This window comes from Crocodylus siamensis, chromosome 6 (assembly GCF_052110815.1).
Source record: "Crocodylus siamensis isolate JL-2025a chromosome 6, ASM5211081v1, whole genome shotgun sequence".
NCBI lineage: Eukaryota > Metazoa > Chordata > Crocodylia > Crocodylidae > Crocodylus > Crocodylus siamensis.
Genome location: NC_143400.1, coordinates 10,153,256 through 10,178,462, shown reverse-complemented (window position 1 = coordinate 10,178,462; position 25,207 = coordinate 10,153,256). Strand labels below are relative to the sequence as shown.

At 54.3% G+C, this 25,207-nt stretch overlaps 1 protein-coding gene across 3 annotated transcripts in view; it reads right to left on the bottom strand.

The window, feature by feature from the left end:
- Window positions 1-19,910: 19,910 nt before the first annotated feature.
- The window catches only part of LOC149860948 (NACHT, LRR and PYD domains-containing protein 3-like), a 70,324-nt gene continuing 65,027 nt past the window's right edge, over window positions 19,911-25,207 (bottom strand). For all 3 annotated transcript variants that reach the window (XM_090053613.1, XM_090053614.1, XM_090053615.1), the window contains 3 exons: window positions 22,750-22,923; window positions 21,965-22,135; window positions 19,911-20,611 (listed from right to left, as the gene is read on the bottom strand). In XM_090053613.1, coding sequence (XP_089909739.1) covers window positions 20,488-20,611; window positions 21,965-22,135; window positions 22,750-22,923 — 469 coding nt within the window. In that variant the 3' untranslated portion in view covers window positions 19,911-20,487. The remainder of the gene's footprint in view (window positions 20,612-21,964; window positions 22,136-22,749; window positions 22,924-25,207) is intronic.

Below are 25,207 nucleotides of genomic sequence, written 5' to 3'. Positions count from 1 at the left end.
CTGGTGTTTCCCTGAATTGCACCAAGAGGAGGCAGGTACTGCATTTCACAGGGTTTCTCCTCTTCCCTCCTCTCTTCTCCCTACACCTGTCTCATATTCCAGGCCTTCCCCTCCTGACTGCTGCATGCCAGGATGTGCATCCATTTTCTCTGTAAAGCTCTTCCTCCTCTTCCCCTCATTCTCCTCCTTCCCCACCTGCATCAGGCTGCTCTGGCCCCAGCGCACCTCCTGGTAGATCCCAGGTGGCCTGAGGACACCAGCTTCATTGCTGCTAACACTACTCCACTTCCTCTTCCTGGTATGTTATAACCACAAGGGCCTGGATTGGCCTTGGCTGCCAGAGCTGAGGCCTCTGAGGCCACGTGACTAGAACAGGGGTGAACAAAATATGGTCCATGAGCCAGATTCAACCCGTGCAGGGACTTTGTCTGGCCTGCAGTGAGTCCCTTGGTTCCACCTGGCCCAGGTACCATCTAGCCCGTGGTGCATCCTGCCATCCACAGGCCTGCAGCAGGGCTGGGGAGGCATGACCAAGCTGCATTTCTTGGCAGCCCTGGCTATGGCAGCTTCTTCTTGCTGCCACCACTGCTGGCTCTGGCTCTGGCTGTGGCCACAGAAAGAGCAGCCAGGATCTGCGCAGGCAGGGCCCAAGTCCCAGGCTGGAGTGCACGGGGGTCAGGGTCTCTGCAGCGCCTGCTCCAGACCTGCCAGCCCTGGCTACGATAAGCAGAGTGGCAGTTGTGGCAGATTAACCCTGATGTTGCTCTGTGCTGCAGATTCAGCTTTTTCCATAAGTTGTTCCTAGGGTAAATGGAAGGAGGACAAGGGGACAGGAGGGACCCAGGGACAGTGATAGGGTTTTTAGGGCAGCATTACCCAGCATTTGTAGGAAGGGAGGCCCTGTGTGTGTGCACAGGGCAGGTGCTTCAGGGGCTTTCATAGGTCCCCTTAGGGCCCTTAATAATTGTGTCATCTGACTCAAAGAAACGTAAAGCCCATATCCTGGTGAATATGCTGGGGCCAGTTTGTAATGGCATATCTTGATTTTGCTAGTCTGTGGGACTGTTTGCAGACATGGAAAAAAATTGCACTTTAAACTTGGCGTGCTCCCATGCTGAGCCCAGCACATGCCCTAAAGAGGCCTCATGTTAGTTGGACCCAGCTTTCCCAATGTCTGTATAGTTTGGGTGCTTTAGTGGGACTTTTTTGGTGCTTTTATCTTAAAGCTGATTGACCCAGCTTTAAATAAAAGTGCCATCAAGCCCCTTTGAGGTGCCTGATCTATACAGATGCTGTGAAGCCTGGTCAGACTAACATGCTGCTGCTTCCAGGATTTTTTTCCACATCTCAGTGCCCTGGGAGTCCCTGCCAGTATAGCAGATGAAACGACCAAAGGGGCAGAAGTGGGAGCACTGGGTCCTGCTGTATGAGCTACTTTGCTTCTCTCGTCATACCTGTGTTTCCTTCCCAGTGTGTGAATTGCCCACTGATTGAAGGCCCATCTACCTTGCCCCTGCACTATAGTGCAGATACAGAGGTAGCACTAAGTAGGTTAGCTTAGATAGTTGGAGCCCCCTAGAAAAGGAAGCATAGATTTCTATGGAAGAGTGAATTAATCCCACTCCTCCAAGTTGTGTCATGCAGCTGTACCCTGAGGCAATGTCTGCTGCGTGTCCTAAGGCCAGCACTGCAGAGCACAGCCCTGCCTTCCTGCGTACACGTGCCAAACCTGGAAAGACAGCAGAGAACTGTGCCACCTTCAAGCAATATCTCCCCAACCCAGCCCCTTGGAGTTTCTTGTTGCTTCCAGTTGTAATCTTTGGACAGGTGTTCCAGGCACTTAGGAGGAAAAGTGACTCCTTGAACTCTGCCCAGAGTGCAGCTGGGCAATTTGCAACTGTGCATTGGGACTGCACACCAGATCTAAAGTCCCACACAAAAACTATACTTAAAATTATTGATGAAGTGAAATAAAAAATGCAACAGTTTGAGCACTCATAGGTTTGAAGACCAGAAAGGGCCACTGGAGCATTGATATTAGTGGTTCTCAACATTTTTAGACTCCAGGTCACCTCCATAGCTTTTCTGAATTTAGCTGCACCCTCTGTGGATGCAGGTAGAGGGAGCCCTTCCTTTTCCCTACGCAAGGGAGATGTGACCCTCCCTGCCTTTGCCTCAATGCATGAAGCCCAGGGGCCCTTCAGTTGAGAATCATCATTCGGGGCACTCCCGTTTTTGCAGGACTCAGCTGAGACACTTAAAAAGGCCCTGCTTTTCCAGTAGTGCAGAGCTTCTGCGTATGGAAGATCTAAGCTATCTGCTGGTAGGGTTGGTCTTCCTAATTAGTTAATGAGGAGCAGCCTCCCTCCCCCCATGTGTACGTGTGGTCTCTCTTTCTCTGTCCAGCTGATACCAGCCCTCATTTTCACCTGTGTTTCTGAAATTAATAACACGTAGACTCCTGTCTCATTTAATTTTATTAAAGACCTAATGCAGATAAGAGTGCATACTCATGCTGCAGCCCCTGGCATGCCACAGCACCACTGAAAGGGCCTTCCAGCACCCTTGTGTGCCACAGCATCCAGGCTGGGAACCACTAGGCTAGAGAACAACCCTAGATAAATATCCAGTAAGAAATAGTACCAGAGAAGTGGTGAATTGTCCCTCACTTCATGCCTTAGAATCAAGGCTTACACTTTTTTGAAAGACCAGGTCTAGTCACCAGGGCTGTGCGAAACGGCAGCATCCTGTCTCAACCAGTGTTTTGACGGAACAGCATTTTGTTTCGAATTTTGTTTCAATTTGAAACAGCTGTTCCATTCTGTTGAAACAGGGTCGAAATGGCGAAACTGGTTCGACGTTTTGCCCACAGGATATAATGGGGAAGGACAAAACTGCCTATAACTTTGTCATTTCTGGCTTGATTTGGGATGGTAGCCCCTTCCGAGGGCATCAAGCCCACCAAGTATCAAGGAGAAAGGTGTAGGGGGGGTTGAAGAAGCTGCACCCTAAGATTTTAAAAGCAAAACTTGTGTCACGTGCATGTGTTACGCCACAGCGGGGTCAAAACTGCAGGCGTGCTAGCGCCTGGCTGATTTGCCATGCACTAGGAAGTGTCTTTCAACATGATGCTTATTGTTCCACATTCCTGGTTTTTATTTACAAAAAAAAAAAATCTGGGATTTTTTCAGGGTTTATCTTTGAAACATAAAAATTGGGATGAAATCAGGATAAAAGGAAGAAAAGAGAAAAAAAATTGGTTTTAATCAGGGAAAAATCAGTGATGAGGGAGGGAGGGAGTACGGCTGGGAACAGGGAAGGGGCAGGGGAAGGGGTGTCGGCCCCTCCAGGGGCTGCAGCAGGGAACAAAGCAGGGGGAGCTGTTAGTGGGTGCGAGGCAGGGGGATGCAGCTCTTGTTGCTATGCATCCCAGGGAGGACTGCAAACTGGGGGGCCTGTGCCGGGCTCTTCCCCTGTGCCCCTGGATCTGCGCGCAGGAAGAAAGCAGGCTGCCACCTGCCCCAACCACCGGGAAGAGCCTGGTGCCACTGCCGGCACCTCCTGTCCCACCCTTGGTCTGAGCCCGGAGCACCTCCAGTCCTGTGGGCCCCTGCGGAGTAGCCGGGTGCAGTGCCCGCCACAGGGAGTCCCGCAGCTTCCAGCACCTGTGCAGGGCCAAAGCCAGAGCCGCTGGGGTGCAGCTCAGACCCACCCACCCCAGGAGTGATTCCCACAGCCCCTCCCGTCCTGCGCCCCCAGACCCCACCTGGGCACCGCCACCACCACTGCCCCCCCGCATCCCATTTTTCAGTTCAAATCCCTCTTAACTAGCACGAGCGGGGAATGGGCCAACCCGCAGTCATGCCAGTTAACAGGGATTTGAATGGAAAAACGGCTGTAAATCAGTAAAAACCAGATGACTTAAAAAAAAATCAGGGAATTTATCAGTGAAAAAAAAATCAGTGAAAACTGAGAGTGTGGAAAACTAAGGTTTCTCAATGACCTGGCTGAGCAGGTGCAGTGATCTACTATAAATCCCTGGAGGTCTCACGGGGCAGTTCTGAATCCTCCTGACCCTGGCTTCTTGGGCCAGTTTGCCTTTGATCTGGAGCTGTCATTTCAGCGAGGGCTGTGAAGATGCCATGGGTATGTTTCTATATTTTGTTTTTTTCTTATATGCATTTCATGAAGGCTGAGAATTGCCATTTCAGTGCTGTGATGGAATGCAAAAATCACTTTCAGCTGCTGTTTTAGCAGCTGCTGGAAAACATCCTAAAGGAGTTTTTAGAATTAATAGGAACTGATGGTTTGTGTTCGTCACACGTTATTCTACAAACACACACACAAACCGGATTACACCAGAACCCAGACACTCTTAAATAGCTTTCCCAGCATTTGGAAACAGCAATGTAATAACAGTCACTCCAGACCTTTATGTTTAAAATAAATTAATACTTTATTATACTGTAAGACTATAACTTGGACATGCATATGCATATGGATACAAACGCTCTTAAAAAAGTTTAAAAAGCATTTCAAATTTGGCTGGAGATTGTTTCACCTTAAAATGCTACTGTAAAAAAACTCTGCAATTAGCACACACACTACACAAGTACAGCTTTACAGCTGCTAAGAAAAATGTTTGCAAGCTAATGTAAATCCTTCTATCTGGTATTGGGTTCCTTGTGGGGGGGCAGGGCCTGACCTACAATATTAGCACAAGCATGTGGTAATTCACTGTTTTACTTCCAGCAAAAAACATTTCTTAAGCCCCTTTTCCAAAGTAATAACAATCTCTCTGCCTCCCTCTCCCCCTCCCCCTAGCTTTTGGCTGCAAAAGTGGGAAGGAGAAAAAAGATCCACAAATGGTTGGAATAACTGCAGCTTTCTCTCACTTTGTAACACCACCTCTGAACCCACACGCACAGGCCAGCATCATCAATTAAAATTTCAGGCTATTTGCCATCAGTATTTTTAGATTTATCTCAGTATTGGCAACTGTCTGAGCTGGCAACACAGTCTCTGGACAATGACTCAGTCTCTGGGAGAATCCAAGTTGAATCATTGAATCATTTTCACTTTCTGAATGTAACCCCCTCGCTGTGCTCCAGTTGTTACTTTCCCTTCCAGGAAGGCCAGGCCAGGCTGGACCTGCTACGTCTCTGCTGAAGCTTGACCTGCGATGCAGACCTGGCTGAGGCCATCCTCTAATAGCCAGGCTAAGACCCACGGGCAGGCTTGGGGCAAGAGCTCAGTGCCCTTTGTGGGGGCATTACTGGCAGGGAGCCCTGCCCCGCAAGCCTTGGTGCCTGCCACATCCTCCTCACAGGTAATGTCATGGAAGAAAACTGCAGGGATTGATCTGGTGCCCTGACGAAGCGTGTCTTACTGTGGAAACTTCAGCCCAAATACACGGTTGCTCCAGTAAAAGGGATCACAGTGTCTCATCGGGGGACGGAAAACAGGACAGCTGGCTCCTGCCCATATTTGGATTTAATCAGCACGCCTCCCACCCCAGAGGCAGCTGCAGGCTGCTTCATTTTGACTGTCTAGCTGGTGACAAACGTGCGGCATCTGGGGCTTTCCAGGGCACAAGTTACCATTCAGGGAGGGCCATGGCTTCGCCTGCTGTAGAAATGACCCCTCTGCAGCAGGGTAAGAAGCTCCTTCCCCCAGGTCACATTGCACTCGCAGGGCACTTCGCTAACCCTTTCGCAGCCGCGCCAGCCGGGGGAGGGGGGTGAACCCTGGGTGTTCCCAGTCCTGTAACTGAACACACACACACACACACACACACACACACACACACACATACACGGATGTGGAAACGTGCACATGTGTACACAGATGTGGACACACGGATGGATGCAGAAACATGTGCACACAGACATGCACACACACACGCATGCGTGCACATGGATGTGGAAGCATGCACACACGTGCACAGACATGCACACGGATACAGAAATGTGTACACACACGACTATGCACAGGCACACAAAAGCACTTGCACACACGTGAGCACGTGGACATGTGCATGCAGACACACGCACGGGCAGCTGCAGGAACTTGCACGCACACGTGTGCCCAAGCGCACGCGTGCCTGCCAGGTCGGTGTGAAGACGCATGCGCACGCCCTGCCGCCTCTAGACGGCGGCACTGCGGGGGCGGGACAGACACAACTCATGACTGTGCAAAGAGTGTGAATCAGGACAGAGGTAAAGGCAACGTTTACACAACAAGCGCAGGAGAGAAAGGGTTGATAATTGTGCAGCAGGCCCTAGGGACCAGGGACGGTGCAGGGTTATCCAAGCCCTGACCAAGTTTGCTTTAGTTGCATCAGTTAGCCTGGGGCCTGCTGTTCAGGCCCACCAGCTTCCATCACAGTGGGATACACTCACAGCACAGGATTGGCGATCTGGAGTTAGATCTTCCCCTTTAAGCTTCTGCCAGGCCTTCCATGTCCAGCCTACAATCAATCTCTCATTGCCCTCACTCCCATGAGTTAACATTAGCTTCTAGTCCACCACACTGAGCATATCCCTCTGTCTCTGTGCGCCACTGCTCATGAGTCTTGGGGATTCGGGGTGCTGCCCTTGCCCCACTTTTCATAGCCTCCTTCACCCCTTCAGCCACTTCCTGGTCCACCGGGTCAAGGACCCCCATCCAGGCATCAACTCAGCTACTAACACATAATCTCCCTACCACAGGTCAGCCTCATCCGTGCACTGTTCTTCCTTCACTCCAAACATAAACCCCAAAAAAGCAAATAAGGCCTGGCACTTATCTGTCTTGTGGTGCTGCTTGTTTTCCTTATGGCTAGGGACAGACACTCAAAAAGCCAGAGTCTAAATAGATTCAATATTTGCAGGTTAGTCTAACCTGCCTAGATTGAACCAATTTGCAAGTGGATAGACATTCCCTCTTGACTAAGGAAATGCAGGCACATGCCTGCAGTGGCTCAGGCCAGGCGCCAGTGCACCCATGGCTGCTGGGAAGCTGTGCTGGTGGGCCATGGTCAGCCCTGGCAGAAGCCTCAAGTGAATTGGCTAGGGAGGGGCTCTGATGGCTCTGTTGTGGGGTGTAGTAATTGTTGGGGTGGTGGACATGTGTTGGCAAGTTTTGCATTTTTTGCCTTGGCATGGTCTGGATCTAGAAGGCTGCAGCTGCTGAATGCCAGCAAGGAGAATGACATCTGGAGGTTTGGGTAGAGCTAAGGGGATGGAGGAGGTTCCTGGGGGCCCAGTGTGGGGGTCCAGAGCCCTGAGAAGGGGGCTGAGTGCCTGGGGCCTGTTGAGAGGCCAGATGAGCCCAAATAGATGGAGGAGCTGAGTGCACAGGGACCTGGTGAGAGGCCAGGTGAACGCTGAGGGAGGGGCAGATTTGTGGAGAGACCTAGTGGAGGGTCTGGGTGAACCCACTGAGTGGGGCAGCATACAGAGGCCTACCGAGGGGCTGGAGGAGCCCAGAGAAGGAGGGGGCTGCATAGGACAATCTATGGAGGGCTCAGGACAAGCCCAGAGAGAGAAGCCATCTATGGAGGGGCCTGAGAGGGCAGACCCACAGAGAAGAAGGGGCTGACAGCTGGAAGACTGACCCTGGGAATCTCAACTGGCCTGTGCAGGGCCAGAACCCAGGAGGGGCCGAAGGGTGAAACAGGCCATGGCAGAGACTTCCAGAGCTGGGAGAGTCTGGGGCTCTTGATTAGCCTGAAGTGGGGCCAGGGCTGAGGAGAGGCTGAAAGTCCTTGTATGGCCACAGCCAAGAGGGAGGGGGTCGAGGGGCCTGCAGCCCAGGATGATGATGGCTGGTGCTGGGCCATCTGAGGGGGAGGGATCAAGGAAAGGGGTCCAAGAGTAAGCTGAAGGCCAGAGATGGAGGACTTGGATGAGAGATGGAGCTAGGACCAGGGGACCCAGCGATCAGCAGCCCAGGAGGGGTGTAGGACATCTATGGGGAGCCCAGAAAGGGAGATGCAAGATCAGATAGGCCTGAAAACTGGTCCTGGGTAAGTCCTAAGATTGCACCCTATTGGGGCTGGTTAGTGTGGTGGGGCTGCGTGTGGCAAGGCAGTCTCCATGATATGCCATGCATGGGGCACCAGAAAGCCTCAGTCCCCACTGACTTGTGGGTTACCCTGTGGGAAAGGCTAGAGGAGCACACCCCATCAGAAAAGCAGATGTCAAAGAGATTGGGTCCAGAGGCCCAGCAAGGGGCAGGAAACACTGGGACTACATGGGTCCAGTGGCCCGGTGAGGGGTTGGGGACTAAAGGGTAGGACCAGATAGGTCCAAGGCCTGGGTTAGTGAGGCCTGCTGTCCTCCTGAGCCTAACATGACTAGTGCATACTCAGGGCTCAGGAGAGGTGTCACGGCACCAGTTGCCATTCTTCCCTTTCTGATCCTGCCTTTCCGCCCTGCTGGCAGGTATAACCACTGCTCTGATGGCATGGCCCTTATGCACTTGGTCCAGGTAGCAGAGGGCAGCATGATGTACAGGAGCAAGTTCCTGCAGAGCGATTCCTAGAGGACAAACAACCAGCATGACCAGGTTGTGGTCTCTGAGTTTGGCACTTTGGCCATGCCGGACCCATGCAAGAGTGTCTTCAGGCACTTCATGGCCCAGGTTGAGCTGCCAGGTGAGGGGTCTCTTTGTCCAAATGTTCCCTGCTCCATTCCTACCCCAGGGGCAGTGAGCTTGGTGCGCTTCTGCTGGTGCCAAACACAGCCCCGCTTGCAAGGTCAGCCTCTCGAGGCCACGGGAGTGTTTTGAGCCCTCCTCCTGACGGGCCCACCCTGGAGCTGCTGCCAGCGCGAAGGAGGGAGGCCAGGCATGAGAGCGCAGCAGTGCTGCTCCTCCCGCAGTGCGGGTGCCCTCAGTTGAGGGCAGCGTGGTTGGGGCACTTTCCAAGAATGCCCTGCTGAGGCAGGGCGGCAAGAGTCCCTGGAGCATCTCCACACGGCTGAACCGACCCTTCGAAGCCCTTTTCTGGCAGCGAGGGAACCCGCGGAGAAGGAAGCCCGTTCCCTGGCAGTGCCCCGGTGCAGTGCCGGAGGCGTGGAGGAGATGTTCTGTCTTCTTTGCCTGTGTCTTTTTTCGAGCTTGGAGAGCTGGGTCAGAGGGCTCCGTGTCCAATGCTGCAGCAGCGAGCAGGTGAGGTGAAGCTGCAGGCCGTGGGCTTCCTTCACTTGTCGTCTCTTGCCCTGCACTGCGGGATCCTCTGAGGGCACCACCTCTCCTCCCCTGTGCTGCCCATGTCTGGCTCACCGTGGCTGGGCCTCTCTGCTCCCAAGCCTCTAGCTCCCCAACGCTTGGCACCATTCGCTCGTTTGCGTGTGCTCTGCACCAGTTGGCAAGTGCAGCGGTCCCACTCTCGCCTCTCCCTTGACAGCCGAAGCGACTCTGTGGCTCCATGAAAGGCAGTAGCAGCAGGAGCAGGAGGAGAGGGCAGAGGGGCCCCCATCACCTTGGACGAGGTGGCCGAGTAGTGAAGGTGATGGCCTGCTAATCTATTGTGTGCTGCATGTGTAGGTTTGAATCCCATCCTTGTTGCTGTTGGCTTGGCTGCTAAAGGCTCCTTTTGTCCCTCCAGGCCTCGCAGCCTTTGCCTGGGGCGCTTTGGTTCCACATCCAGCGCGCTGCCTGGTGGCATGAGACGGACCTGCCTGCGGGGGTGGTGGGAAGGTGTGGAGCCCCTGTTCTTTGGGAAATGCTGGTGCCAGATGGAAAAGCTGGCAGGTGCCCTTGTCCTTGGTGCTCTGTGACAGGTTGGAGGTAGGCAGGGCCTGCGCGTGCCCAGGTTGGGGGAATATGTGGCGGCGTGCTGGCGGGCAGGTGGCTTTTATGTGCTTAGAGGATGAGAGCCCAAGCCCATGGGTCTTGCCATGCTGGTCAGCAGGGAGGAGCTGCCAAGGTCTTCCAGAGCCCTGGTTCCCTTCAGTGGCTTACTGGGGGCCCTAGTTGCCTGGGGGTAGGCATGGCACTTTCACTTGGCCTGGAAATGGCCACCCTGAGGCCAGGGGCTTAGGGTAAGCAAGTGAATGCCCTTCACCTGTGCCAAGCCCCAGAGCAGCAGGGGACTGCTCAGCAAGTTCCTCAGCAGCAGGGGGAAGAGCACCACCTAGCCCTCTTAGCTACATTCAAGGTGCCCCAGCTTGCTGGGGCTGCTGACTTGTCCATCTGATTTGTCCCAGGTACATTGCAGGGCAGTCGTGCCCTTCCTGACTAAAGACGAGATGCAGGGCCAGGTAAGCGGAAAGGGCCGCAAAAGCACACTGGCTAGAAATTAAACCCAGATCAGCAGCTTGGAAGGTAGCTATGCACACCATTACACCACCAGTGCAGGGCTCTGCCCCTACCACACCCCTGCCCCTGCCTGTGAGGCTCCTGTGAGGCCAGAGGGAAGCAGGGGGTGGAGGGGCAGCCTCACTCCTTCTTTCCAAATGGCTGCAGGACCTCTTTCTGAAGCCTTGCCCAGTTGGAGGAGTGGCACTGAGTCGGCCTGCCTCACCCGCCGGAGGAGCTTTTCTCCACAGACCCCGGGAAGCTTGGACACATGCTGCCGACCTGGGCAGGTGGCCTCTGCCGAGGCTGCACTATGCTGCGCCCCCAGCTGCCCCAGCCTGGGCTCCATGGTGTAAAGGCTAGCATGCTGGGCTCTGAACCCAGGCATCCGAGTTCAAGCCTCAGTGGAACCTGGCCTGCCCCTTTTGGGTGCGCCCGGCCCTCTTTCCCCTGGTGCTTCCACTCAGCAAGAAGGGGGACATGCGCGTGTGACAATCGAAACCTTCAAGCTCCCTGGTGCCCTGCTGCCCCAGCACCTTGGCGTGTGACCCCCTGCTCTTGACCTAAGTGCCCCCAATCTGTCTGCTGTTGGATAGGCGGCAAGCGGGTGGATCTCTGTGTGGCGGCCTTGTCCCTGTGTAATGCTTCTTCACCTGGCCTTGTGTTTAAGGTCACTCTCCCAGAATCAGTGTTTTTGGAAGGTGTCATCTAGCAAGCTGTGGAATTTGGAATACTTCCTGCCTCGCTGGACAGCGCAGACTGTCCAGGCTAATCCCTCGGTTTATCGAGACGTGAGTCTGATTCAATTATGTTTGAATTTGACCCATTTGCAATGAGTTTGGCCTCATGCAGGAGAACGTGCTATGGTGAATTCTATGAAAAAGAACAGCTGTGAGACCAGGGTAGAAATTAAACATGCTGGTAGAAATCCTGGTGCCAAATGGAAAAGCTGGCAGGTGCCCTTGTCCTTGGTGTGCCGTGGCAGGTTTTCCCCCACAGATTTTCCCTTGCACGCACTCAGCTCCCCCATTTTTTTTCTCCCTCCACCTATGAGTACTGCTAACGCCCCTGTTTTCCCTGCACTCTCCACCAGTGACACACACAGCATCCTGCCGACCTGATACACTCAACTGTGGTGAACCTATGACTACAAGTCCTTCCCCTACACACATGCCTACAGCAAACCCATTCCACATACACACTGTCCAACACTCACCATTAGGAGCCAACATCCTTCCTGCACCCCCTGCACCAGCACCCACAGACCCCCATGGGCCTTCCCCTCAACACACAGCCCTGACACATCTGCAACACCTCTCTCTGCCCTTCCCTACCCACTGCCATCAATACAGCTGCTCAGCACCTGCCCCTGCCCTCTCCCCACTGTGGTATATGCACTACAACACTCCCATCTTGACACATAGTACCTGGCATCCTGACACACATGCATCATCCTGACACACGCAGCACCCGCCATCCTGCTCTGCCCAGGTGGGAGCAAGAGAGCAGTGCTCCAGGGTAGGTGGGGGCTGGGGCAGAGGGGGCATGCCTCTAGGGGAAGGAGGGAGGGTGGCCAGTTGTCAGGGAGGAGTGGGGGCTGCAAGGGGGCAGGGTTGGGGGCAGGTTGTGAGTGGCTCGAGAAAGACATGCAGAGGCCCTGAGGGGCAGCAGGGGCTGTGGTCGTGGCAAGGCCGGGAGGTGTATGGAGGAGGGCGGAGGAAGGGGAAGGGGGTTCTGTGGAGGAGGGGAACAATGGGGTCTGGGTCATAGGAAGGAGCCATGACCCTGCCAGAGCCTGGCCACATGCAGGACAAGGATGTGCTCCACACATGGAAAGCTGTGGGGCTCTCCGGAGAGAGGGAGAAAAGCAGCGGCAGAATGGAGCATTCCTAGGTGCCACATCTCTTCCAGCCCCAGAGAGACTCTGTCACTCACGTCTTGCAGAATGTCACCATCGCTCCTGTCTCTTCCTCTCACAACAATTTTCTCCCCTTAAAAAGAAAATAGTAATAAAGTCAGAGATTGACGGGGACAAAGGTTTATGCTTCTGTTTCACACTCTTGCTGTCAGGAGGACGAGCCTCACAGCTGGGATTGAGAGTCCATCACTGCTCCCTGCTCAGGGCCAGGATGGATCATTCACTTTAAACCCATGGAGAAAGAGCCCAGCTGATCTAGTGTCTCTCCCCTTCTTCTTCAAAGCTGCTCCAGGCTTCTGTCTGGTAAACCCTCCACCACCGTCATCAGTCACTCTCCACATCAGACCCAGCACAACCTGTTTCCAGACAACTTTAGCCTCCTGGGCCTTAGGAGAGGAAGCAATGGGCTGTGTTACAGCGGGGATGGAAGCTCCTTATGACATAAGTCAAACCTGGCCACTGGGGAGGCAAAGCCGGCTGACCCCTGAGCCAGTCCCTGAGCTGGTAACACAGGGCCCATCCCCGTGAAGCCAAAGGCAAAGATTTCACAAGGGACAGGGGACATCCGCTGGTAACCGCAAGGGTGAGATGCCCAAGGGAGGGCTGACTCTGTTGCAGGGTCCAGGGGGTGACCAGCTGCTCAGGGACAGGAGGGGGCAAAAAGCAGAGACTCATTAGAACCGGCAAGGACAGAAAGCTCCCCCATGGGCACAGGGCTCTGGGAGCCTCCACAGGGACCACTTGTGGGAGGGTCCCTGGGGGTGTAGCTGTCTTAGAGGTTGGGATCTAACCCCAAAATGGCCCTTGGTGCAGGGGGAAGAAATGTCCAGTGGCTGCAAACCAGTGTAGCAAGAGCCAGGATTGCTGCTAGACAAAGAATCCTCATGGGTGGAGCAAGAGGGGCTACATCCCGGTTGGATACTGAGCCCATGAGGATATGGGATCAGAGCTTCTTGCATGACCTTCTCTTCAGCAGGTTATGGCCACACAACTGGTCTCTACTTCATACAATGACACGCAGGCTTCCCAGCCAGTGAGCTGATGAGTCAGAGGATTGCTCTGCCAACCCCTCGACACAAGACCAACCCCAGGTGCGTGGCCCTACCAAAAGCCTCCAGCACCTGAATAACCCCACATCTGCTCTTCCTATTTGGTTTCTGACTGTGATACTGGATCTCAACCAGCCTTTCAAACCAGGCTCCATGTGACACATTTTTGCTACCTCCAAGTCCCCATTGCAAAACAAGGTACTGCAGGCAGTGCATATTCTGAGATGCATTCTTTGCCTCATGTCGCCACTTTCATATCCCTTTCCCCCATGAGAAACACCATCTTCAGATCCCAGGAACAGCAATGCAGGGACATTCAGGCCACATGACAAGGCAGCAGCCACAAATGCTGCTTGCAAAACTCTTAGCCAAGGACCTCCAGACTGAACCATTGTGTTTGCAACTGCCTGATACATAGAAAGAAATTGTACGGCCCTGGGGGCTGTGGTGGGCCAGTAGAGAGTGCTCCTGCACTGAGCCACCTACCTCACTGTGCCCGACCACCTTCCAGGCTCCAAGTGCCTTATTGGGGGTGCCTCATGTCCGTCTGACACCATTCTTGCAGCACACCCGCTAGCCTGGGGGTAGAGCTGCCACCACCCAGGGACGGGCTTGATTCTGGCATGGTGTCCCCTGGGAAACATGGGCCTAGTAGCCCTCGAGGGTACTTGACTCACTTCAAGAACTTGGGGTGCTTCCTTCAGTCAGAAGCACAAGTAATGGTCTCTCTTAGCCAAACCAAGGGGATCCCAAGGCATAATCTAGACCCACTCCCAATCACTCCCCCACGCTAGGTACAAAGGAGAACTTTATTGGTTACAAGGAGTAGGGTTGGAAGAAGGTACAGAGTTGAGTAGTATCAGAGAAATCCCATAAAGCAAACAGGGTGGCTGGAGTAGCCTTTGATCACACATCTGAATTACTGCAAGCTATATATCTAGTTAGATCTCAGGTAGCTTATTCACAAGTATCATCCAGAGGCAGGTGGGGATTCCCTCTGGAGGCAGGCAGTTCCTTGATCATGAGTTTTGAGAGAAAGAGAGCAAGTTTCAGATAGTCCAGCTCTTCTCTCTCTCTCTGTTTTCTTATTGGCTGCTGCCCCCTTCTCCTGGGCAGTCCTTAACGTATATAGCCCATATGACCTCATTTACCTGGTCCAATGGAGGCCAGCACCTGTTGGCTGTCAGCCAACCAATCTGAACTGCATCACTGGTTGCTAGGCAGACTGGCAGTTCCTAGCTCCCCAGGGAGCCCAAGCCCCTCACCCAGGTATGTGATATCAGTCGGGTAGGCAGGGGAAGCAGGTTTCCCCCCTCCTTCAGGAATGTTTCCAGCTCAGGTTACCTAAAGAGATAGGGGAAGGTGTGTACACTCTGCAGGGCCCATCCTAACCAAACTGTCACAGAGCAGAGCTTTTGGGGAGAAACAGAGGTGGCCTTCTGCCGCAGGGGCTACCCCTCTATATCAAACATGAATGCAGTGACTGCAGGGGCCCAGGAGAAGCTGTGGGCCCTCTCCTAGGTAGAAGGAATTGCCTTTGTCGGCTTCCTGTTCTATCTCTACATTGTTTCATTTCTGCAATTCTAACAATCAGAGCAGACCTCAGACACAACCTGGTACATCTACAAAGGGAACAGGACATCCACTTGATGACATTCAGGAAATGGTACCATTGGTTTTATCCACTCTCCAGCTTTCTGTATGCACATAGGGTGTTTTTACATGTGGTCCAGATGCAGCGCTGCGCAGTTTTAATTAGCAATCCATGCTAATTAAAAGCACCCAGCTCTGTGTCACATACAGGTTATAAATAGCAAAATGCACGTCAGCGCTGAGAAAATGGCGGCAGTGCACTTTGAACTACAACACTTCCGAGTCCGGCTGTTAGCAGCAGAAATGCAATTCAGAAACTCATTTACCCTGGAAGAAGCTTCTTTATTAAACACACAAAATAGCAAAAAGTTTTCAGGACAGATATACTTTTTTTTTTTTTGCTTTATAAGTCAGTGACCATCAAGCTCCTCATGGAAAGGCTGGCCTGACTTCTGTAGCAGTTCTGGGACTGCTGCCATTCAGCACATCCTGCCGACTAGGGTGAGCCTAGAGACAAAGCTGCTCAAAGTCCACCCCTGCCATAACTCAGACAATCTCCGTCTCCCGGCTTGCTGAAAGCCGTGCTTCAGAGTGGTGACTCAGGGTGGAACCGCATCAGAGGGCCATCACCACCTCCCTTCTGGGCTTGGATGTGCAAAGTGGTAGCAGGCAGGCCTGCCCCCCCCCAAGAACGCTCCTCCTGAGACCACTACTGAAGCTGTATGAACACCCCCACGCCCCGTCTCCCACTTTGGAGAGTCAGTCGCTCACTACTCTCTATTAAAACTGGCTCAGTTGCTTTATATTGGTACCAATCTGATACCGGACCAACGTACTGGCATACCTCTAGTGGGAACCCAAGTCCAGGAGAGCTGTTGCCTGAGAGGAGGGCTCCTGTGGACCCGAGTGAAGAAGCAAGTGCCCAGGAAGCAGTGAGATTTCTCGTGTGTGTGTGTGCCTTGTGGGCCTCCAGGAAGGGGGTACAAAGAATTGAAGATAGTTTTGTTTCCACCCCAGAAGAGCCCTGGTGGGGCTGACTATGCCCAGAGAGACTGAGGGCTGTTCATGGTGCCACCAGGGGGTCCCGGGATGTGGGTATCCTGAGGATTACAGCCAATTTTGAAAGCCTGGTGCAGGTTTGGGGGTGAGAGACCTGGGAGTGGCCTGAACCCAGACTGGAGAGAACCAGGACACAAGACAGACTGGAGCCTGGCAGGGCTGGGCATGTACCAACCAAGAAAAAGCGAGGAGAAAGAAGCTGGGGGGAAAAGCCTCACACAGCCCCATCAGACCCAGAGCTGGGGATGGGATAGGGAGGCAAGGCACCTGTGGCCTAGGGTGAGGATCCCTAAAGACAGCCTCTTGAGAAAATGCCTCAGTTACCACCAGGACCTTGAAGTCAAGAAAGAGAAGAGCCATTCTAGGGGATCCCAGTAGGTAGCCAGGTACCGCCCCAACATGGGTGCCCAGTTGTCCTGGAGGAGCACCTATAACAACACATGCACTGCCTGGGGGCTGGAGAGAGCTGGTCCATGGGTTCCCATCAGGATCCATGGCCAGATACTGGTCTGGTATGGCCAGTGTTGGGAGGACGCTGATCGTGGCTGGGGTCTGTGCCACTGACAGGACAAAGGGGCCAGTCTCCCAAGTCCTGGCCTGGTTTGGGGGGGAGCCCTGATGGGGACAGGTGGGGGCAGTGCCCAGCTGGAGCACCACGGGGCCCTTGCTGCAGAGCTATAGGAAGGAGGGGCTGGGAAAAGCGAGGAGAAAGGAGCTCACACCTGAGGCCGTGGCTTGGGGACCTTCATCCCTTTGTTGGTCTGTCTGTGTCCTTGTTCCCCCATCCTGTGCTGCTAGACCCCGCTTCCCTCCCCAAGCTGGAGGCAGAACCCAGGAGTCCTGGGGGTTGCCCCGTGTCTGTCCCAGGCAGCTGCCCTCTGTCCTACAGGAGGTGGAAAAGAGCTCATAGAGGCCATAGCAGGACGAGCCCACTGTGACCGCTCTGCTTTATTAAATCTGCTTTCCTGTTTTCTGCACTTTTACTTCCCTGAGGAGAGAACGGGATGAGTGTGTCTGGTGCAGGGACTAGGACTGGGGTGGGGACTATGTCCCATGCTGGAGGGCTTGGGCGTGGGGTCAGGGACTATTTCCCATGGAGGAAGGATCTGTGCTGCCAGCCTGGCAGCGCTGTGTGATGTCACAGTGGTGCGCAGAGGTGACAGCCGTGTGAGTCTGATGTCAGGCAGGAGGCAAGGCAGGTGGCACCTGAGCCCAGCTGGATGAGCTATAGGAGGTGGCAACCTGCTCTGTGGTTCCTGGTGCCTCTGGGGCAGTGAGGGTCCAGGTGAGTGCACAGTCCTGGTGAGCTCTTGTGGGGCTGGGGCCTTTGGGCTGGTTCCTTTCCAGCCCCATGGCCCCACAAGGTGCCCCATGGAGTCTGAGTCCACAGCACAGCCTCTGGATCGAGTTGCAGTCCACGGGCTGCCAGGGGTCTGGAGAGACACGAATGGCAACACTGCAGAGGGACAGAGAATGGGGCAGGGGCCTTTCTCCTCCTGGGGCTCCAGTAGGGTGACCACCTTTTCAAAATGGGAAGGCAGGGCTCATGCCCACCTCTCCCCACACCTTCCCTCCACTGGTGGCACAGCCAAAGCAGAGCTGAGCTGAGCGGGATCCGATGTGAACTGCCCACTGCAGGCTTGAGGCTCCTCCCAGAGCTCCACGCCACTTGCACACCCCCTCCCCCCTGCACCTGCGGGGAGCACAACTTCACACCACTGCTGCTGCTGATGCCTCCACCCCTGGGTGGGCAGGGGTGCCTTGCCATAGTCTCACAGTGCTCCCGGGGGGATAGCAGCAGGGCAGAGAGCTCCAAGCCCAAGCCCACCTTGCACACAAAACTAGTGAGGTTAGTGCCTCCCCATCCCCTCCCCCACAGGGTGCATCCCCCCCCACCCTCTGGATGAGCCACCTGTGGCTCTGTCCCACTCCCTGCCCTGGTCCCAGGCCCCATGCGCTGTCCTGGCTGGGCAGTGCCCCCAGCCCCTGCCTGAACTGTGGAGGCCTCAATCTGCCCCCCTGTGCTTCCTCCCCCCCCCATAGATATACCTGCAGGGAGCTGCTCTCCACAGTGTCTGGAGCTGTATTCCCAGCCACGCACATGCGTGCAAACATCCACATGTGCGTGGTGCCCCCTGTGCCCCACTCCCGGCAGCGCCAAGCAAGCCCGTGCAGGGTGAAGTGCTGCCAGCCTGGAAGGGGAAACTGCTGTTTCCTGCGGTTAACAGAAAACCTGGATATCTGTACAGTACTGTAAATCTAGGATAAATGATGTCCCGGAGTCACCCAGCCCAGGAATGAGCCTTGCTGTTCCTATTCTGGAGCTGTCTGACCCAGTTAGGGACGGGTGGTCACCGTAGGCACCAGCTCCCATCCAGGCCCTTGCTGTGGGCACTGGCTGGCTCAGAGTGGGGGCAGGGATGAAGTGAGAGGCCTCCCTTTCCTGTGGCTCCTGTGGGGCAGCTCAGGCCTTCTGCAGCTCTAAGGCCCCCTCTCCATGGCTCCTGCCTTAGCTCAGGTCTCGCTGAGCTGACGTTTCCTCTGTGGAGCCAAATCACTTGGGAGCAGCCAGTTTTTCATCGCAGAGAACCACTTGGAATCAGCTGCTTCTTGTGGGTGTGAAATGCAGGAGCCCCCCAGGCTCCCAGGCCAGCACTGCTCCCCGAGGGGCCCGGGCACAACACGGGTCTGGGCCCTGCGTGGGGAGTGGGGCCGACTCCCTGGGGTGGAGGAGCTGCCATGGCAGGAGGGGACCGCAGCTCCATCTGGATGGGCTGCAGCACACGGCAGGATTCAGCCCAGCCCTGCCCGATGTAGTCCCGTGGGGCAGAGAGGGACAGTGTGACTGGTTCCCAGTGGTTTGTCCAGGAGGAAGTTGCTGATTCCCAGGAGGTTGGTCCAATAGCAGAAATAACAGGACAGAAACACCTGCCCCCAGTGAGGCGTAGGGTGGAGAGTGGGGCACTGGCTATAAAGACTGGGGAGCTGCTCCACCCATATGCCCAGGAGAGGAGACTCCTCATCCTGTTCTTGGCCCCCAGAGACGGCCAGTGCCTGCCCTGATGCAGATCAGAGCTAGTACCCCCAGGAGAGGAAAGACCCCTGCCCCATTCCCCAAACCATACAGCACCACTGTCAGGAGTATATCCTCCCTCCCCATTGCCGTTCTCCCTGCACATAGACAACTGAGTGCTGTTCCACAATGCAGCTGGGGGGATGCTGAGGGACCAGCCCTTTTAACCTCCCCACCCCTCCACTAGCACCACAAGCCCAAACGGAGGCACTGATAGCACTGTACCTTTCCTCAGGTGTGAGGATGCGGTGCCTAAAAAGTTGTCTGGCTCCCTCCGATTGTACAGGTGGGCCCAGAAAAGGCATCACCACCCAAAATCCTTGCCTCGTGTTTCCTGGAGTATTGTGGATACATCACCCCTCACTATCACAAGTGATGCTGTGAAATGAATAGTGTCTTGATTAATCCATGGCAATATTACAAGTAGCTGTTTTGCCACAATTTGTTATTGGCAGGGATCCTGGTTTTTGCTAATAAAAAATCACAAATTCTCTGATAAAACTCCCCAAATCTGTGATTAAGATGAAAGGCAGAGCAGTGCCTGGGCCCAGGGCTCCCAACTCTTCACACAGAGCCTCACACCCTGACCATCCCGCTGAGGGCTGGCCTGGCCCTTCATTTCCCTTGGCTTCCCTCCCGCTCACCACCTCGCTCCCCCATGCTGCATGCTCATGGCCCCTTCTTGTCCCCAACACTGTCTTTCTGAAAAGACCCTGAGGATCCAGAGGAGGAAAGACTTGATCATCTTCTGGCTGTCTGAACTGTCACTTTATCTGCATACACATGACCACAATGGATCAGAAACTGAGACCATGGAAAATTTCCTTGGGAACATCACTGAAGACTCCCCTTTGTCTTGGGAACGGGGAAAATCTTAGAAAACAGCACAGACTGCAGCAAGGATGAGACCCCACAAAGTGCAAGGCAGTTTCTGGATGTGAGATCTTTATTGGACTCTAACAAAATGGACAGAAACATACATCAGGGAAAATGCAATGCTGGGGACAGAGACAGAAAACACCAGCTCTGTGGCTGTGGAAGCACATGGCACTGCAAACACCTTAAGGACACACAAGTACCAGGGACAGCTACATGACAGACTGGAAAATCCCCACGGGCTCGAAAGAGCAGCTTAGGGGGCCTCTTCTCTACCCACAGAAGCAGAAAGAAACTGGTACCCAGACCCCTCAGGAGCCTACAGTTCCCCATCCCCGGGGCCCGAGCCCCTCAACCCTGCTGCTCTCTCCCCTCCCCCACCCCTAAACCAAGTCTGCCACAAGGTCAGATTGTGGGGGACTTGGTTTTGTCATGGTGCAAACCCAGCTCCTACCCATGAGTCTCTCCCATCCACAGGAGATTGGTCCTGACCATCTTCACCCAAATCCTACCACAGGCTGTGCATTGCTGCTTGTGTCCCTGGCAGTGACGGTGCCCAGCTTGAGTGGCAGGCGCTCCCAGCTCCTCCCCTGCTCTGCCAGCTGCTGGCAGGGCAGCCTGTGCAGGATGATTTCCTACCAATCTTTATCTTTGAGGAAATGGTCCTTTTCCAATTGCTCTATGACCAGACCAGGCTTCATTCCTTTCACAGCCTCCAGCTCTTGCTTTGTTTCTGCATTTAGTTTATGAAGGCTCAACCTTTGGGGGAAAAGGAGTATAAAAAAAGAAAAGAAAAGAAAAAAGAATAAAACATGAATTCTCTCCATCAGTAACTCTGTGTAGAAGCCATGGACCCTGGGACAACGCGCATCACTGGCAAACCCAAGCAGCTTCTGGTGGTGGGGAGGAGGCATTGCATAGCCACGCAGCATGAGCTGGCCAAGCCCAAGGGGCATCACAAAGAGGCCACTCCCAGCCAGGTCCAGCCTCTGTGTGTGAGAAATGGAAACCAGCTGTGGGCTTCTGTAGTGTCCCAACCCACCCCACTCCACCATTAGGGGTCCTGGAAGCCACAGGGTTGGGGCTTTGTGTGCTTACGTGTATGTCCATGCAGGGAGGGAGGTGCACAACCATGGGTCTGTGTGTGTGGGTATGTGCATGCGTGCAGAAGCAAAGGAGAGGTGTGTGCGTGTGCCTTTTTGTGTGTGCATGTGTGTGTATGTGCATGCATAGTGCACCCCATCCCAGATTTCCTTAACCGCATCCCGGATTTCACCAAAAACTGTATGGTCACCATACCCAACAGAGACCCAGAGACACAGACACAGGCAGCTGTGGTCAGCCGACACCTATTCCACTATCCCAAACACTAGGACGAAGACACCGCGCCATGTTGAATGTTTTCCATACTGAGTCTAATGAGTGCCCAGAGGAAGCTGAATGCTCCTTACCCTGGTGTCTGGGACTTGTAGTTGGGATGTCCCAGTCCCTCTGCCCACTAGCCCCCTCCCTGGCCAATCAGCATGGACAATGGGGCCAAAGTCCCACTTTCTGCCTTCCCCCAGGATCCACCTCTTGGCCAAGGAGAAACCAGTGCTTCCTGCTGCTCCCAGCCAGTGAGGACTGAGGAGCTGGTAGAGCCCAGAGAGCGCGGTAAAGGGGCTGCTCCCAGCTGGGTCCAACCTCTCCATGATGGGGATGGAGGCTGGGCATAGGTCCCCATGCTGTCCCACCCTGCCCCACTCCACCATCAGGGCTCCTGGGAGCCATGGGGTTGGGGTTGTTTCTGTGCATGTATATGTGTCCATGTGGGAAGCAGGGTGCAGAGGCACACGTATGTCTGTGTGTGTGTGTGTATGTGTCCTTTATGTGTGTGAGAGAGCAGGCATGGGGGAGGGGGGTGCCCTCACCCCAGATTTCCTTACCACTATGCTCAATTTTTCTAAAAATGGTATGTTCACCCTACCCAACAGAGAGCCAGAGTCACACACCCCCTTGTCTGTGGTCAGCCTATCTATTCCACTATCCCAAATATTAGGAAGACACCTCCCCATGTTGAACGTTTCCAGAGAGACCCTAGTGCGTGCCCAGAGGAAGCTGCATGCTCCTTACCCCAGTGTCTGCAACTTGCAGCTGGGCTGTCTCAGGCCCTCGCACAGCAGCCGCGCACTGCCATCCTCCAGATCATTATCAGTCAGGTCCAACAGTGTCAGGCTGGGGCTGGTGCCGAGAGCAGCGGCAAAATCCTCACAGCAGGTGTCTGTGAGATGGCACCACTGCAACCTGCACAGAGAAGCACAGAGGAGAGAGATCAGGGCCTGAATAAGGCCAGTGCAGATCCTCTGACAGGCAGCTTCATCCACTGGCCTCTCCTGAAGGACATTAACATGAAGGACCAGGCAGAAAGTCCTTCCTCAGGCCTGGTCTAAGTTTCAGGCCTTGCCCAATGACAAACCAAGAAAGACCCATAGGAGACTGGGGCAAATCAAGACCCTGAGAGGGCATGGACTATGTGAGCCTGGTTGCACAGCCTGCTCCACAGCCTTGTTGCTGTTTTAAAACAGCACAACAGGTGGAAATGCTGTTTCCAGGGCAATAAATGATTCCTTGTCTATGGAGGAAGCCCTGCCCATCACAGACTGGCCTTAATGAAGGTCCCCAACATGCTCTAGGCATTGCAGTCTCCCAGGAACATGTACAGAGCACTGCAGGGCCTCAGCAGCTCCCAAATATGGTACCATCCCTTGAGTGTGCAACCAGCTTTAAGGGAGAACAGCCTGGCACTTGGGAACAGATGTGATGATGAAGACAACCTGTGCCTCCACGCTCAGGCACCATTACAATTTCCCCGTACTGATAAGGCACTTTCCCTCTGGTGCAAGCTGCATGCTCCTTACCGCAGTGTCTGCAACTTGCAGCTGGGATGTCTGAGTCCCTCACACAGCAGCCGCATGCCACCATCCCCCAGATCCTTGTTATAACTCAGGTCCAGCTCCGTCAGGCTGGGGCTGGTGCTGAGAACAGCAACGAAATCCCCACAGCAGGTGGGTGTGAGGTGACAATTCCACAACCTGCAGGACAGAGAAGCATAGGAGAGAGAGACCAGGGCATGAATAGGGCCAGCGCAGCTGGTCTGACAGGCAGCCCCACCCACCAGCCCCCTCCCTGGTCAATCAGCATGGGCAATGGCACAGAAGTCCCACCCACTGCCCTGCCCTGCCCTGCCCCAGGATTCACCCCTTGGCCAAGGAGAAACCAGTGCTTCCTGCTCAGCCCCAATGTCTGTGCTGCACCTGTGGCCAATCAGCACTGAGAAGGGCCCAGTCAGCACCCTCTGCTCCCAGCCAATCAGGAATGGGGGTGGGGCACACACTTCCCATCTAAACCTGCATCCTGGACCTTCCCACTGTCCAACCACAAGATAGCACATGCAGGAGGGCACCCCATCAGTGCTGCTCTGCTCAGCCCCAGAATGGTGCAGGCCAGGCAGAGCCGCCCCAACACAGGAGTCCCCTCCCCAGCACTAGGCAGGATCCACACAGGAGCTGGGGGATCTGTTCCCACTATTTTCAACAGAAAAAGCCATGGGATCTTTTGTAAGGGATGAAGCAAGTCCCCAGGTGCCACAGAAATTAGTAGAGCCACAGGGTCAGTTTGAGTTAGGGAGAGAAGAGCCATAAGAGTGGTGGTGCGTCAGTGTAACCTAATGCATTGTGTGCATGGAAAATGTGATATGAGTGACATGGGAAGCAACGTTGTGGAGTCCTGCTGACCATGGACTTCAAATCCCAGAGCCATGTGGAAGCAGGAAGAGGCAGTGGCAAGGAACCCTTCAATGCCCCACTGCTGCCCGGCACGTTTGGGAAGACCAGAGCGCCTGATTGGCTGTTGGGGCAGTGGTGGGAATTTCAAACCGCAGCCTTTAAAAGCCGTGGTTTGATGTAGCTCCTGGCACTCGGGCCAGGATAAATGGAGTATGGGGGTGTGCCAACTCCGAGTGCCCAGTAAGGCAGAGAGAAACTAGGTCGCAGAGAACCCGAGCACCCAGAGAGGCTCAGTGCAAGTGCGAGATAAGGTTGGGGAGAACCTGAGGGGAGGTGCAGGGTGAGACAGGGCTGCAGAGAACCCAAACGCCTAGTGGGGTGCAGTAGAGCGAGACAAGATTGTAGAGAACCCGAGTGCCAGAGAGGTGCCGAGTGAGACAAGGCTGTGAAGGAACAGAGCATCAGTGAGGTGCTGATCGAGATAGGGCTGCAGAGAACCCAAGGGACAGTGAAGTATTGAGTAAAACCAAAGAACGACCGGTACATCTGTGAGACTTGGGGCGTGGTACAGGGGTGGTTGGAGCCACGCATAGCTCATAAGGCTGGGGTGCATGGAACACTCATTGTAAGAAACGGGACTAGTGATAGTGGGAGAACCGTGGCCAAGAGGACGAAAGGCAGCCTCCCTATAAAATACATAAGATCAAAGACATGGCAGGCGAGATTCAAGGTTGCTTTTAGTCAGCTTGGCACAGTACAGAGGGCAACTACGGGAGAGCACAGCGACACTAGGATGCCCCTCCTGCTACATACCTGTATTGTTGGCCTGTGACCCTAACCCGTAGGACAATCAGTATAAAGTAAATCCCTTATTGCCTACAGTGATTGTGCCTGACACTGCAGGGGCTTGTTACATCAGATTAGGAGGACAAAACCTGCCCCCCAGCCCCTGAAGTGTATGTGGCGAGATGGAGGGAGGGCAGGACCCTGGACCATGCAGGAGAGAAGCATCTCAGCGGTTGTTTAGATCATGTGCTGTCAGTGATGTAAGGACAGAGCATACCGCAAAGTGAGAGTCAGAGGAGAGCATGCCTGTCTCATTAGCAGCTCTTTGAGGTAGGGCATGAGGGTGAGGTGGAGGAAGGAGTGTCTGAGTGGTGGGACTCTTGGGAGACACCAGTGAAAAATAGACAGGAAGAGAAAGATGAAGAAGTGGGACCTAATGAGAAGTGAGAGAAGGGAACTCAGTTGAGAGCAGCGGGGCAGGGAAGGCAAAGATGGGGTGGGGAGGAGCATGAGTAAGAAAGCTTAAATACCTTGTGAAAGATGAAACTCTGAGAAGGCCACTCTCCCTCTATTAATATAAAGGTGTAAATGTGCTGAGAGGGGTGTTCTCTTGGGGACTGTCTCCCAAGAGGCAAAGACAACTGATTCATAATATTTACGTCTCCCACCTCACTGGAAGTGGGCAAAAGCTGGAAGACGCATGTGTATGAGCATGTTCCCAATCTGGGGCTCCTGGCCTCTGCCCACTCCTGAGCAGAGGACAGAGGCAGGGGCTCCTTATGTGGAAAAGCCTCCTATATGATCT